This window comes from Ostreococcus lucimarinus, chromosome 2 (assembly GCF_000092065.1).
Source record: "Ostreococcus lucimarinus CCE9901 chromosome 2, complete sequence".
Taxonomy (NCBI): Eukaryota; Viridiplantae; Chlorophyta; class Mamiellophyceae; order Mamiellales; family Bathycoccaceae; genus Ostreococcus; species Ostreococcus sp. 'lucimarinus'.
In genome coordinates, this window is record NC_009356.1 from 389,721 (window position 1) to 404,383 (window position 14,663).

Here is a 14,663-nt window from a genome sequence, read left to right on the forward strand (position 1 = left end):
GATTGAACTTTTACATATTTTGACTGCATGAAGCACATCATGCTGGCAGTCTCCACGCCGAAGAGTGCAGGCCTCGATGGCCACTCAGGTGCATGGATAGATCTTGAATTTTCGGTTTCGTAGTACACACTGTGAACGAAATCTAGCGCACCGCAAGATTTTCTTTCAGTCGTCATCAAACTAGATAAGTGACGCATTCTGATGATTGAAGCAGTGCAACCATGCATGGTCATCATGGCAGAAGTTTTGTTCCCCGCGCTATATAAAATGAACGAAGCATGTACTTCTCCTGCAGATGCGGTTTGCATCATGCACTTGGAGTCCATCACATCCATACTATGCGATGCCATGCAGTTTTGTCTTATTGACTCAACAGCTTTTGGTAGGTATCCTGCAGTTATTGAATAAGTCTGACAGATTTGTAGACATGCATCACAAGTTGCCGACATCGTGAAAGGTGATGGCCGGTGTTGTGAATCAACTCTACCTAGTATTTTGCTTTGTTTTTCGCAATGTTTTTTTGTGTATGTATGAACGCGTTGTTGAGTGTGAGTCAGAGACGTCAACGCAAATGAAAATGTGCAATTAATGGCACTTCCTGCATTCGAAAGTATTCCCGTCCGTTGCCAAATTTTAATTTGTACATTTCCAAAATGTGCTGGTTTTATGAAAACCACATCTCGAAGCAAGAGTAATGTTTGGTTTTTCGTAATGTTTTTCATACTCTCTCGCAAAATCTGCGCGAGCAAAGTCCCTGGTAGGCATGTTCTGTTCAAAACTTGATGGTCAGTGAGGAATTGGTTTTCAACATGGTTGAGCAAAAAAACAGTCTCAAGAACTCTATTGGTTACGTGCGCTCTGAATGGTGCCATGATTTGAAGACCCCAGCAATCAATTGGAGTGTACATGATGGATTTGCACGCAAGTTGTCGTCTGATTTGAAACTCATCATGTGCTACTGATACAATTGCGTGAGCATTTGTTCCCTGGAAAGCGAACGAGCTTATCGCCTGTGTCCGTGAAAGAGACTGCATGTTTTCCCTCGTAAATAATGCTAATTGAATTTTCGAGTTCAATGATAACACGTCACTCACATGTGCATTTAAATGGCGCAAATGAACGATTGCGATAGCGGCTGATTCTGATAAAGAGTGGACGAGATGGGCAAATGAAGCACAGCCAGATGCCGGCTCAGCATGACCAGACCTTGATTTAACGGCCTGAGCCATCAATGGAGCATGGCTAACCTTCATCGGCGGTCTGAGGGCCTTGAACGTTGATGAGACTTCAATCGGATCGCCAAGGATAGTTCCTGTACCGTGCAATTGTATGGCACCTATGTGATCAACTTCGACAGTTGCGGCGTGTGCAGTCGTTGAAATCAATATCACTTGAGCGATTCCATTGGGTGCTGTGAGTGAACTCGTTCGTCCGTCTTGAGCGACAGTGCAAGCCATGAGTACACAGCGCTGTGTATGGGATTTACAACGACTGAGTATCTGTAATTCGCAACACTCACCTCTGACATACCCATCTGCATGCATATCTAACACTTTACAACGACCTTCTGCAGATAACATACCCGCCAAGTAGCAAAGATACGAATTCCTGGGACTTATGATATGAACGCCTCCACAAAGCATATCATGCACGGCGTCGAATGTGTTCCGACATCCCAAGGTTTCCCGGCGAGCGATATACATCGCCACTAGCGCTGAAGAACATGCTGTATCCACGCTGACGGCTGGGCCTTGCATATCAAATATATATGCAAGACGACCGGATGCTACGCTGATATGTTGACCGGATGCACTATATGCACAGGAATGCTCGCGTGCGCCTAAGGACACTTCGGGATAAGATGAAATACCAAGCGAGATACCGGTGTAAATGCTGAATAGATGGCTATGGAATAGACGTTGAGAATGTTCCAACAGCAGACGCTGCTGTGGGTCCATGCTGATCGCCTCTGCTTTTCCAATTCGGAAACCTTGCCAGTCGAACATCACGATGCTTTCAACGAAGCAGCCCACTTTTAAACGTGGGTCGCTTTCTCCAAGTTCATCCGACAAAATGCGCCGTGCTGTTGGCATGAGGGCAATACTGTCGCAGTTTGCGACGCCCGCTGCCCCATGTGAAGTTCCAGATGACACAGCAAGCACACACTGAAGGTTGGGTTGCACAAATGGTGCGTTTTGTGGTGAACGACACAGTGCTTCTATCCCGTGCGCTTCGTCACAGCTGTGTTCAACATTTTGCATTAAATATGTGCACAATTTTGAAATGGTGGGGAAGTCAAATACCAAAGATGGTGCTACTTGCCTGTCGAAGTGTGTCGATATTTTACTGGCTAACTCAATCGCAGATAAAGAATCCAAGCCGGCGTCGTGGAGGGGGATATCAGGGTCAACATCGAAACCAATCAATGTGCAAACCATCTTATGAAGTAAACTCAGACAGTCCTGGGTGGTGTGACACCGCACGCCTGACGTAGTAAACTTTTTCTGACGCTCTAGCGTTGTTTGTTTATCAGCAATTTTCCGAGTGTGCACACTTTGCAAGCCGGTCGTATGTTTCTCAAGTAGCCAATCAGCCTTCGTCGAGTCACTGGTGAATGCGTTCTGGCATACGACGAGCACTGCGCCACATGATAGAGGTGCATTTTCTATTCTGCGCATGGTACTTTTCAGCGCAGCGAGGGCAGTCTTTGGGTCCATGAAGCCAACTCCTAGACGCGACATATTTCGTTCTATGTACTTATTACGGATCGCCATTCCGACCTTCCCCCAGGCGCCCCATTGAACGCTGCACACAGGGCGACCAGCTGTGTGCTCAAATTGAGCGAGAGTATCCAAGGCAGAATTTGCGCATGAATAATTTGCCTGTCCTGGTGAACCTATTCGTGCCGTTATGGAAGAAAAGAAAATGGCGCTTAAAAGCGGTTTGCTTGAGTATAGATCAGCGTCAATGGTGAGAACTTTAGGAGCAAAGACTTCACGAATGCGTGCTGGCGTTTGTCGCAGAAGCAAGGCATCCGATGTACAACCTGCCGCATGCACGAGTCGAATTGAAGAGCACTTATCAGTGAGCATGCAGTTATGGTTATGTGTTCGCCAGACATACATGAAACACTCAATGTAAAACGTCCGCTCATGCACGTAAATCTGAGATTTGCCTGAACGATTCGGTAACTTGATGCATTGCATCTTCGTACGGATCAGCCTTCCAATGCCCCCGGACCCTCCTATTATCGTAAGTTGCTCTGTTTTTTTACCTTTCTCGTCACTTAAGCGCAGATATAAGGCTGAAGGTACGGTTTTATCGAAAAATTTGTGTTGATCTACGTATGAGTTTGACGGAACTATATTCTCTTGCACCGCTACCTTGCAAATTTGATGCAGCTGTTTGGTAGCGTTTGTACAATGAATGAGCTCGATGTGTCGACGCATTAGGCTTGTAAGTAAGGCGATATCGGCTGCAACCTGCATCACTGAACATGCTTGTATTTTCCTTGGAACGGGTTCAAAGTCTGCATCTTGACATTCATAGAAAATTGTGATATTCTGGATTTTGCAGGGCGCTTTGCACGTTAAGCTACTAGCTTTGAACTGGGAATCGAAACCTAAAAGTTTGTCTAAACTCATACTGCAACCTGAGATTGTGTAACTTCCGACTGTTTTCACCTTGGAAACAGACTCAAAGATGGAGACACCACAACTAGCAAACCAACGCAATCCCTTGATCGCAATCTTCTGTGATACTGCGTCACCGATTACAGCATTGACTGCTATTATGAAGGCTGCGGATGTGTTCGAAAGACTAGCTGCATTGTGATGAAGATCATAGGAACTGATAGAATGCGTGACGACATGCACATTTGAGCGGAGAAGAGGCGCGATTGTGGGCGAATCGAACTGCTTCATACTTGTATCGCACTTCTTGGATGCATGCTTTATCCTTGCACGACAATGCTCACCTTGTGAAGTTTCCACTTTGATCGCACCGGTTATGGCGCGGACAGAAACTTCTATACGTTGGTGGTACTGCAAAAGTAATGGCCTCACAATCGCAAGATCTTGAACCATTGCAGTGTGTAAATCAAATGTACCGCACGCTTGAGCCATGTAATCTATGTACCCAGCCGCTGGAAATAACGGTTTTCCATGGATGCAATGGTCCGACAGCGCTGGTGTCGGCTGATGGAGGCGCGAAACAATCGAATTGTGGCACACTTTTATCGACGCACCCGAGCTGTGCACTGGAGATGCAAACCAGCACTGATTGCAGGAGAATAGCTTGGATGCGACACTATTGCAAGAACAGCCAGAATTTCGTGCTGTCGCCGATAATATCGCGTGAGCGTTTGTACCTTGAAATGCAAACGAGCTCGTTCCCGTCTTCGCATTTGCTTTATGCACATGCTGGCACGAAGCAGAAGCAGATCGCGGCACAGCAACGTTTGGCTCTTGAGAGGGATTTATTGACATTGCGTGCCACGCATGTACGTTGAGTAAGCGCATGTGCATTATGCCAGTGTGTCTTTGCATTTCTACGGCACGTGATGCACTTATGAGCCCCGCCATACCGGCAGCACATTCAGCGTGCCCCATGTTCGTTTTGATTGCATGCAATCGTAAAGTTTCTGCCTGACCCAAAACAGACATCGCGCCTCCTACTTCTATGGGGTCACCAAGTGGCGTCCCAGTTCCATGCATTTCAAGGGCCCGCACTTCTAATGGCCGAGTCGAAGCGTTTGCCAGGGCTGATTTGATGACTCTGGTCTGCGATGGTCCATTTGGCGCCGTCAACGAGCTCGTTCGACCGTCTTGATTTACTGCGGTCCCACACAGCCACACGCTCTCGCTATTGACATTCGCGGTTGGACTCAGTAATAATGTATCACAGCTTTCGGCTCGCACGTAACCATCCGCGGCCGCATCGAGCGTCTTGCAGCGGCCATCAGGCGCTAGCATACCAGCGCGTAGAAACATGGCCGTCGTAGTCTCGGTGAGGATGAGGTTCACGCCACCCGTTACAGTTGAGTCGCACTCACTCTGAAATACAGATGCCACACCGAGATGGACTGCCACAAGGGACGAGGAGCAGGCAGTGTCGATACTCATCGCCGATCCTGTGAGATCGAATGTGAAGCATATCCGTCCAGAAGCGACACTCAACGCTTGTGATGTAGCATCTAGTGCACTTGCGGGGACACTTGTGGTTGTGCGCATGACCTCACCATACTCCATCCAAGCGATTCCAATAAACACAGAAGTGTGAGATATTGTGTATTTCGGTAGACATAGCGAGCTCACGCAGTGTAGTAGCAGACGCTGCTGTGGGTCCATGCTGATCGCCTCTGCTTTTCCAATTCGGAAACCTTGCCAGTCGAACATCACGATGCTTTCAACGAAGCAGCCCACTTTTAAACGTGGGTCGCTTTCTCCAAGTTCATCCGACAAAATGCGCCGTGCTGTTGGCATGAGGGCAATACTGTCGCAGTTTGCGACGCCCGCTGCCCCATGTGAAGTTCCAGATGACACAGCAAGCACACACTGAAGGTTGGGTTGCACAAATGGTGCGTTTTGTGGTGAACGACACAGTGCTTCTATCCCGTGCGCTTCGTCACAGCTGTGTTCAACATTTTGCATTAAATATGTGCACAATTTTGAAATGGTGGGGAAGTCAAATACCAAAGATGGTGCTACTTGCCTGTCGAAGTGTGTCGATATTTTACTGGCTAACTCAATCGCAGATAAAGAATCCAAGCCGGCGTCGTGGAGGGGGATATCAGGGTCAACATCGAAACCAATCAATGTGCAAACCATCTTATGAAGTAAACTCAGACAGTCCTGGGTGGTGTGACACCGCACGCCTGACGTAGTAAACTTTTTCTGACGCTCTAGCGTTGTTTGTTTATCAGCAATTTTCCGAGTGTGCACACTTTGCAAGCCGGTCGTATGTTTCTCAAGTAGCCAATCAGCCTTCGTCGAGTCACTGGTGAATGCGTTCTGGCATACGACGAGCACTGCGCCACATGATAGAGGTGCATTTTCTATTCTGCGCATGGTACTTTTCAGCGCAGCGAGGGCAGTCTTTGGGTCCATGAAGCCAACTCCTAGACGCGACATATTTCGTTCTATGTACTTATTACGGATCGCCATTCCGACCTTCCCCCAGGCGCCCCATTGAACGCTGCACACAGGGCGACCAGCTGTGTGCTCAAATTGAGCGAGAGTATCCAAGGCAGAATTTGCGCATGAATAATTTGCCTGTCCTGGTGAACCTATTCGTGCCGTTATGGAAGAAAAGAAAATGGCGCTTAAAAGCGGTTTGCTTGAGTATAGATCAGCGTCAATGGTGAGAACTTTAGGAGCAAAGACTTCACGAATGCGTGCTGGCGTTTGTCGCAGAAGCAAGGCATCCGATGTACAACCTGCCGCATGAATAAAGCATAATGAATCCACAGCGTATCGATTTATCTGTATATTAGTGTGTACGTAGGATTGTACAAACGACACAACGCTGTCACTGTACTGATGCTGTCTTAGCATACAGTTTGTTCGTCCAAAGCGACTCATTAGTGTATGTGGTGAGCTGTACCTCATTAGGAAAGTACTAGTGAGTTGCCCTGTAGCTCCTGTTCCTCCCATGATGAAGTAAGACCGATTAAGATCGCAGGAGGCTATGAATTCACTTTTGTTACGATCGAGCTTGATCTTATGTATTTTGCGATTAGAGCACGCCAACTGTTGAGCAAGAGATTCTTTTAGGCACCGGTGCAATACATGAAATTTTCTCAGACTTTTGTATTGCGTAAAAGCCTGTAGTAGGATGCTAGAGTGTTGAAACGGCGCATCTTCACCCCGTACAACTAGGGAAACATTTTCTTTGATGCATTCAGTCTCAGCGCATCGGAACAGTGATGCAAGATACTTGATGGAATTCGTCTCACATAGCTCAACTCGACCTTCCATTTGCAGCACATAGGCGTGCAATACCATCACCGCATGAGCGACTATTTTTTCACGCATCAGTGATATAAATCGCGCGTGTGCTTGAGTGGTACAAGGTCTTAAGCTTGTGCTTGGTGAAAATCTTGACACGTACTTGACAATATTGATTCCATTGCTCAAATTATTTTTATGTGGATACCCATTTGCCTTTGTGCGTAGCATTTTGCATTTCACTTTGAATAACACCACGCAGCCAACCAGATGATTGCCAAGACTCTCACCATGGCTGTCCAATTCAATGTTACAGCGCGTACTTATGCGCCGCACTGACGTGATCTCAGGAGGAGATGTGCTACAAAACTTTATTATGGTCGGCAGCATCGTCACACACTTTGATACTTTCTGTCCATCTATGACTCCCACACTGATCTGCAGAGTCGCGTCAATAATTGAGGGCACATGGCCTGATGTGAAGTTTGTTGATGCAGTCTCAACATGAGCGAGTGCAATGTTCAACCGACGCCCACTGTCGAAGATCGGGCTCAATGTCTGCGAAGAGAAAACATAAAGTGTGTTGTGTCTATCGCACTTCTTGGATGCATGCTTTATCCTTGCACGACAATGCTCACCTTGTGAAGTTTCCACTTTGATCGCACCGGTTATGGCGCGGACAGAAACTTCTATACGTTGGTGGTACTGCAAAAGTAATGGCCTCACAATCGCAAGATCTTGAACCATTGCAGTGTGTAAATCAAATGTACCGCACGCTTGAGCCATGTAATCTATGTACCCAGCCGCTGGAAATAACGGTTTTCCATGGATGCAATGGTCCGACAGCGCTGGTGTCGGCTGATGGAGGCGCGAAACAATCGAATTGTGGCACACTTTTATCGACGCACCCGAGCTGTGCACTGGAGATGCAAACCAGCACTGATTGCAGGAGAATAGCTTGGATGCGACACTATTGCAAGAACAGCCAGAATTTCGTGCTGTCGCCGATAATATCGCGTGAGCGTTTGTACCTTGAAATGCAAACGAGCTCGTTCCCGTCTTCGCATTTGCTTTATGCACATGCTGGCACGAAGCAGAAGCAGATCGCGGCACAGCAACGTTTGGCTCTTGAGAGGGATTTATTGACATTGCGTGCCACGCATGTACGTTGAGTAAGCGCATGTGCATTATGCCAGTGTGTCTTTGCATTTCTACGGCACGTGATGCACTTATGAGCCCCGCCATACCGGCAGCACATTCAGCGTGCCCCATGTTCGTTTTGATTGCATGCAATCGTAAAGTTTCTGCCTGACCCAAAACAGACATCGCGCCTCCTACTTCTATGGGGTCACCAAGTGGCGTCCCAGTTCCATGCATTTCAAGGGCCCGCACTTCTAATGGCCGAGTCGAAGCGTTTGCCAGGGCTGATTTGATGACTCTGGTCTGCGATGGTCCATTTGGCGCCGTCAACGAGCTCGTTCGACCGTCTTGATTTACTGCGGTCCCACACAGCCACACGCTCTCGCTATTGACATTCGCGGTTGGACTCAGTAATAATGTATCACAGCTTTCGGCTCGCACGTAACCATCCGCGGCCGCATCGAGCGTCTTGCAGCGGCCATCAGGCGCTAGCATACCAGCGCGTAGAAACATGGCCGTCGTAGTCTCGGTGAGGATGAGGTTCACGCCACCCGTTACAGTTGAGTCGCACTCACTCTGAAATACAGATGCCACACCGAGATGGACTGCCACAAGGGACGAGGAGCAGGCAGTGTCGATACTCATCGCCGATCCTGTGAGATCGAATGTGAAGCATATCCGTCCAGAAGCGACACTCAACGCTTGTGATGTAGCATCTAGTGCACTTGCGGGGACACTTGTGGTTGTGCGCATGACCTCACCATACTCCATCCAAGCGATTCCAATAAACACAGAAGTGTGAGATATTGTGTATTTCGGTAGACATAGCGAGCTCACGCAGTGTAGTAGCAGACGCTGCTGTGGGTCCATGCTGATCGCCTCTGCTTTTCCAATTCGGAAACCTTGCCAGTCGAACATCACGATGCTTTCAACGAAGCAGCCCACTTTTAAACGTGGGTCGCTTTCTCCAAGTTCATCCGACAAAATGCGCCGTGCTGTTGGCATGAGGGCAATACTGTCGCAGTTTGCGACGCCCGCTGCCCCATGTGAAGTTCCAGATGACACAGCAAGCACACACTGAAGGTTGGGTTGCACAAATGGTGCGTTTTGTGGTGAACGACACAGTGCTTCTATCCCGTGCGCTTCGTCACAGCTGTGTTCAACATTTTGCATTAAATATGTGCACAATTTTGAAATGGTGGGGAAGTCAAATACCAAAGATGGTGCTACTTGCCTGTCGAAGTGTGTCGATATTTTACTGGCTAACTCAATCGCAGATAAAGAATCCAAGCCGGCGTCGTGGAGGGGGATATCAGGGTCAACATCGAAACCAATCAATGTGCAAACCATCTTATGAAGTAAACTCAGACAGTCCTGGGTGGTGTGACACCGCACGCCTGACGTAGTAAACTTTTTCTGACGCTCTAGCGTTGTTTGTTTATCAGCAATTTTCCGAGTGTGCACACTTTGCAAGCCGGTCGTATGTTTCTCAAGTAGCCAATCAGCCTTCGTCGAGTCACTGGTGAATGCGTTCTGGCATACGACGAGCACTGCGCCACATGATAGAGGTGCATTTTCTATTCTGCGCATGGTACTTTTCAGCGCAGCGAGGGCAGTCTTTGGGTCCATGAAGCCAACTCCTAGACGCGACATATTTCGTTCTATGTACTTATTACGGATCGCCATTCCGACCTTCCCCCAGGCGCCCCATTGAACGCTGCACACAGGGCGACCAGCTGTGTGCTCAAATTGAGCGAGAGTATCCAAGGCAGAATTTGCGCATGAATAATTTGCCTGTCCTGGTGAACCTATTCGTGCCGTTATGGAAGAAAAGAAAATGGCGCTTAAAAGCGGTTTGCTTGAGTATAGATCAGCGTCAATGGTGAGAACTTTAGGAGCAAAGACTTCACGAATGCGTGCTGGCGTTTGTCGCAGAAGCAAGGCATCCGATGTACAACCTGCCGCATGAATAAAGCATAATGAATCCACAGCGTATCGATTTATCTGTATATTAGTGTGTACGTAGGATTGTACAAACGACACAACGCTGTCACTGTACTGATGCTGTCTTAGCATACAGTTTGTTCGTCCAAAGCGACTCATTAGTGTATGTGGTGAGCTGTACCTCATTAGGAAAGTACTAGTGAGTTGCCCTGTAGCTCCTGTTCCTCCCATGATGAAGTAAGACCGATTAAGATCGCAGGAGGCTATGAATTCACTTTTGTTACGATCGAGCTTGATCTTATGTATTTTGCGATTAGAGCACGCCAACTGTTGAGCAAGAGATTCTTTCAGGCACCGGTGCAATACATGAAATTTTCTCAGACTTTTGTATTGCGTAAAAGCCTGTAGTAGGATGCTAGAGTGTTGAAACGGCGCATCTTCACCCCGTACAACTAGGGAAACATTTTCTTTGATGCATTCAGTCTCAGCGCATCGGAACAGTGATGCAAGATACTTGATGGAATTCGTCTCACATAGCTCAACTCGACCTTCCATTTGCAGCACATAGGCGTGCAATACCATCACCGCATGAGCGACTATTTTTTCACGCATCAGTGATATAAATCGCGCGTGTGCTTGAGTGGTACAAGGTCTTAAGCTTGTGCTTGGTGAAAATCTTGACACGTACTTGACAATATTGATTCCATTGCTCAAATTATTTTTATGTGGATACCCATTTGCCTTTGTGCGTAGCATTTTGCATTTCACTTTGAATAACACCACGCAGCCAACCAGATGATTGCCAAGACTCTCACCATGGCTGTCCAATTCAATGTTACAGCGCGTACTTATGCGCCGCACTGACGTGATCTCAGGAGGAGATGTGCTACAAAACTTTATTATGGTCGGCAGCATCGTCACACACTTTGATACTTTCTGTCCATCTATGACTCCCACACTGATCTGCAGAGTCGCGTCAATAATTGAGGGCACATGGCCTGATGTGAAGTTTGTTGATGCAGTCTCAACATGAGCGAGTGCAATGTTCAACCGACGCCCACTGTCGAAGATCGGGCTCAATGTCTGCGAAGAGAAAACATAAAGTGTGTTGTGTCTATCGCACTTCTTGGATGCATGCTTTATCCTTGCACGACAATGCTCACCTTGTGAAGTTTCCACTTTGATCGCACCGGTTATGGCGCGGACAGAAACTTCTATACGTTGGTGGTACTGCAAAAGTAATGGCCTCACAATCGCAAGATCTTGAACCATTGCAGTGTGTAAATCAAATGTACCGCACGCTTGAGCCATGTAATCTATGTACCCAGCCGCTGGAAATAACGGTTTTCCATGGATGCAATGGTCCGACAGCACTGGTGTCGGCTGATGGAGGCGCGAAACAATCGAATTGTGGCACACTTTTATCGACGCACCCGAGCTGTGCACTGGAGATGCAAACCAGCACTGATTGCAGGAGAATAGCTTGGATGCGACACTATTGCAAGAACAGCCAGAATTTCGTGCTGTCGCCGATAATATCGCGTGAGCGTTTGTACCTTGAAATGCAAACGAGCTCGTTCCCGTCTTCGCATTTGCTTTATGCACATGCTGGCACGAAGCAGAAGCAGATCGCGGCACAGCAACGTTTGGCTCTTGAGAGGGATTTATTGACATTGCGTGCCACGCATGTACGTTGAGTAAGCGCATGTGCATTATGCCAGTGTGTCTTTGCATTTCTACGGCACGTGATGCACTTATGAGCCCCGCCATACCGGCAGCACATTCAGCGTGCCCCATGTTCGTTTTGATTGCATGCAATCGTAAAGTTTCTGCCTGACCCAAAACAGACATCGCGCCTCCTACTTCTATGGGGTCACCAAGTGGCGTCCCAGTTCCATGCATTTCAAGGGCCCGCACTTCTAATGGCCGAGTCGAAGCGTTTGCCAGGGCTGATTTGATGACTCTGGTCTGCGATGGTCCATTTGGCGCCGTCAACGAGCTCGTTCGACCGTCTTGATTTACTGCGGTCCCACACAGCCACACGCTCTCGCTATTGACATTCGCGGTTGGACTCAGTAATAATGTATCACAGCTTTCGGCTCGCACGTAACCATCCGCGGCCGCATCGAGCGTCTTGCAGCGGCCATCAGGCGCTAGCATACCAGCGCGTAGAAACATGGCCGTCGTAGTCTCGGTGAGGATGAGGTTCACGCCACCCGTTACAGTTGAGTCGCACTCACTCTGAAATACAGATGCCACACCGAGATGGACTGCCACAAGGGACGAGGAGCAGGCAGTGTCGATACTCATCGCCGGTCCTGTGAGATCGAATGTGAAGCATATCCGTCCAGAAGCGACACTCAACGCTTGTGATGTAGCATCTAGTGCACTTGCGGGGACACTTGTGGTTGTGCGCATGACCTCACCATACTCCATCCAAGCGATTCCAATAAACACAGAAGTGTGAGATATTGTGTATTTCGGTAGACATAGCGAGCTCACGCAGTGTAGTAGCAGACGCTGCTGTGGGTCCATGCTGATCGCTTCTGCTTTTCCAATTCGGAAACCTTGCCAATCAAAGTTCGACACGTTTCTCAGTTTCCACATCGCGCACGACAAGTTTTCATCAAAGTGATAATAATGATCTGTTTCGAGAAGCTGTGTCAATTGAGTAGAAACCAGCACGTGTGTTCGCGTAGCTAACAAAAATAGATGATTCTCAGAGTGTTGACGCAATTCGTGTTCAACTGTCGCGTTCTGTGTCGTCTCCGTAGACTGTCTATATGTTGACTGATCCGTGTTCGTAATAAACGCTGTGATGTCATTGACCGTAGGATAGTCATACAGAAATGTTGTCGGTAAGTCAATCTGGAAATACTCACTCATTTCAGCGATTATCACTACTGTCTGTGCTGAAGAAAGTCCCAGTGAATGTATAATCGGCTCATACACACATTCAAGTGGAGAAAGTGAATGTGCGCAGCTTTGCAAAGCCTGTAGAACAAGCCATTTATCGTGCTTCTCAACACACTTTTTGGGATGTTTGCCGGAGAAAGCGCATGTCTGGTTATTTTGATTCGAAGACAGTCGATGTGACGATGGCATTCCAAACAGAAGCACGTCACAAAGAGACGTGACCTGCTCTTTTGCAATATTGTTATCTTCAACAGTTGGTGCGAGGTCTATATCGCTTCGATATCTTTGTTCGGCAAGCCGAGCACACGGGTACAGTATCGTACCATCGAAAGTATCATGCATGTTAGTAACATCTCGTGAATCACTTTTTACGAGTTGGTATGGAGTTCCCGAACAGTTGAAAAAATCCGTCCTCTGTTGAAAGTCTCGCATTAATGCAAACTTGGAAGCGACTAGCATTTTACCATAATGAAATGGGAGGGTAACAAGTATTGGGCACAGTTTATTGATTTTGGTTTTCGTATCAATCAAGTCAGTTTGTCTCTCTGCTTCAGCCTCGGCGACGAGAAAAAATATCGAAATACCAGTTGTTGACCCTCCCAGTATGAAACTATCATTATCATTCTCGAGAAGGAGTCTTATGCGCTCAGCTGGATAAAGCTGTGTATTCAGTCGTTCCACGAATTCAGCCACTTTTGCACGAGTCCATCCACGAAACGCGAACATGTGCACGCGATTGCAAAGTGACTGATTTCTCAAATCGTTGTCACAAAATACAGTCATATGCCTGACCGTGGACTTTGCCCGAATGGATAACCATAGAAGAAACTTTGCAATTAATATAGGATACGCCCAGTGCATCCAAGAGTAAGTGAACTTTGCACCAGTCGAAAAAATATTTGAAGAAACTTCCTGTGAGATCCAGCCTTGCGAGTGCCCGATACTATGGTAGAAAGGTTGAATCTTTCGAAAGAGCAACTTGGAGCTTTTGAGAAACGTACTGAAGTGTACTATGTAGGTCAGTGAAGATGATATCGACGACTCCGCAAATTTATCAATCAATCTTACTTTCATCGGAATTGATTTTGAATAGCATTGTATTCGAATGTGATAGGCATCTGAATTATCGATCGAGGTTTCATCCAACGCACTGAGACCTTGGCCAGCAAAATTGAATGCATATTCCGTTGACCGTGGCGCAATCTTCGAAACATTATACGAAAAATGCGGTCTGCGAAGAAGCAGAGATCCATGTCGATAAACTGTTGGATCAAACCGTCTTCTACTCCGCGCCTGTTGAAATAGTTTTGCAGTATGCAAGGTTTCCTCAGGGCACTTTCCATAACTTTGCATTGAAGCAAAGTAATAGAAGGAGCTCAAATCAACGTCATGATCGAATGCGTCAGTCTGAACACTAAAAAGCTCATCGAAAACACCCCAGTACAGCCGATCAAATGCGCTCGTGAAATGATGGGTTATTCTTTTGTGTCCACACCACTGTTCCGACGCCGAGTTGCTCGTGCATAGCTCGAGGTATGGGAACCCTTGACCCGGGAAATACGTACGCACTGAGACGTTTGGGAGTCGCATGACCGCCTGTTGATAATCGTAGGAAATTTTTTACACAAGTGACGCGATATGGTGCGATGCGATCTGGCGCGCATAGTACGTTTCTGTACTTGTGTAGCATAACGATGTGACAACTGTGCTACTTGA

The 14,663-nt window shown here is 47.4% G+C and overlaps 1 protein-coding gene across 1 annotated transcript in view; it reads right to left on the reverse strand.

Moving 5' to 3' along the window:
- The window catches only part of pks2 (polyketide synthase), a gene marked incomplete at both ends in the record, with an annotated part of 54,582 nt that extends 40,045 nt beyond the window's left edge, over window positions 1-14,537 (reverse strand). The window contains one exon of the mRNA XM_001416341.1: window positions 1-14,537. This exon is cut by the window's left edge and continues 40,045 nt beyond it. Within this exon, the coding sequence (XP_001416378.1) occupies window positions 1-14,537 (14,537 nt within the window).
- Between the last annotated feature and the right edge of the window lie 126 nt (window positions 14,538-14,663).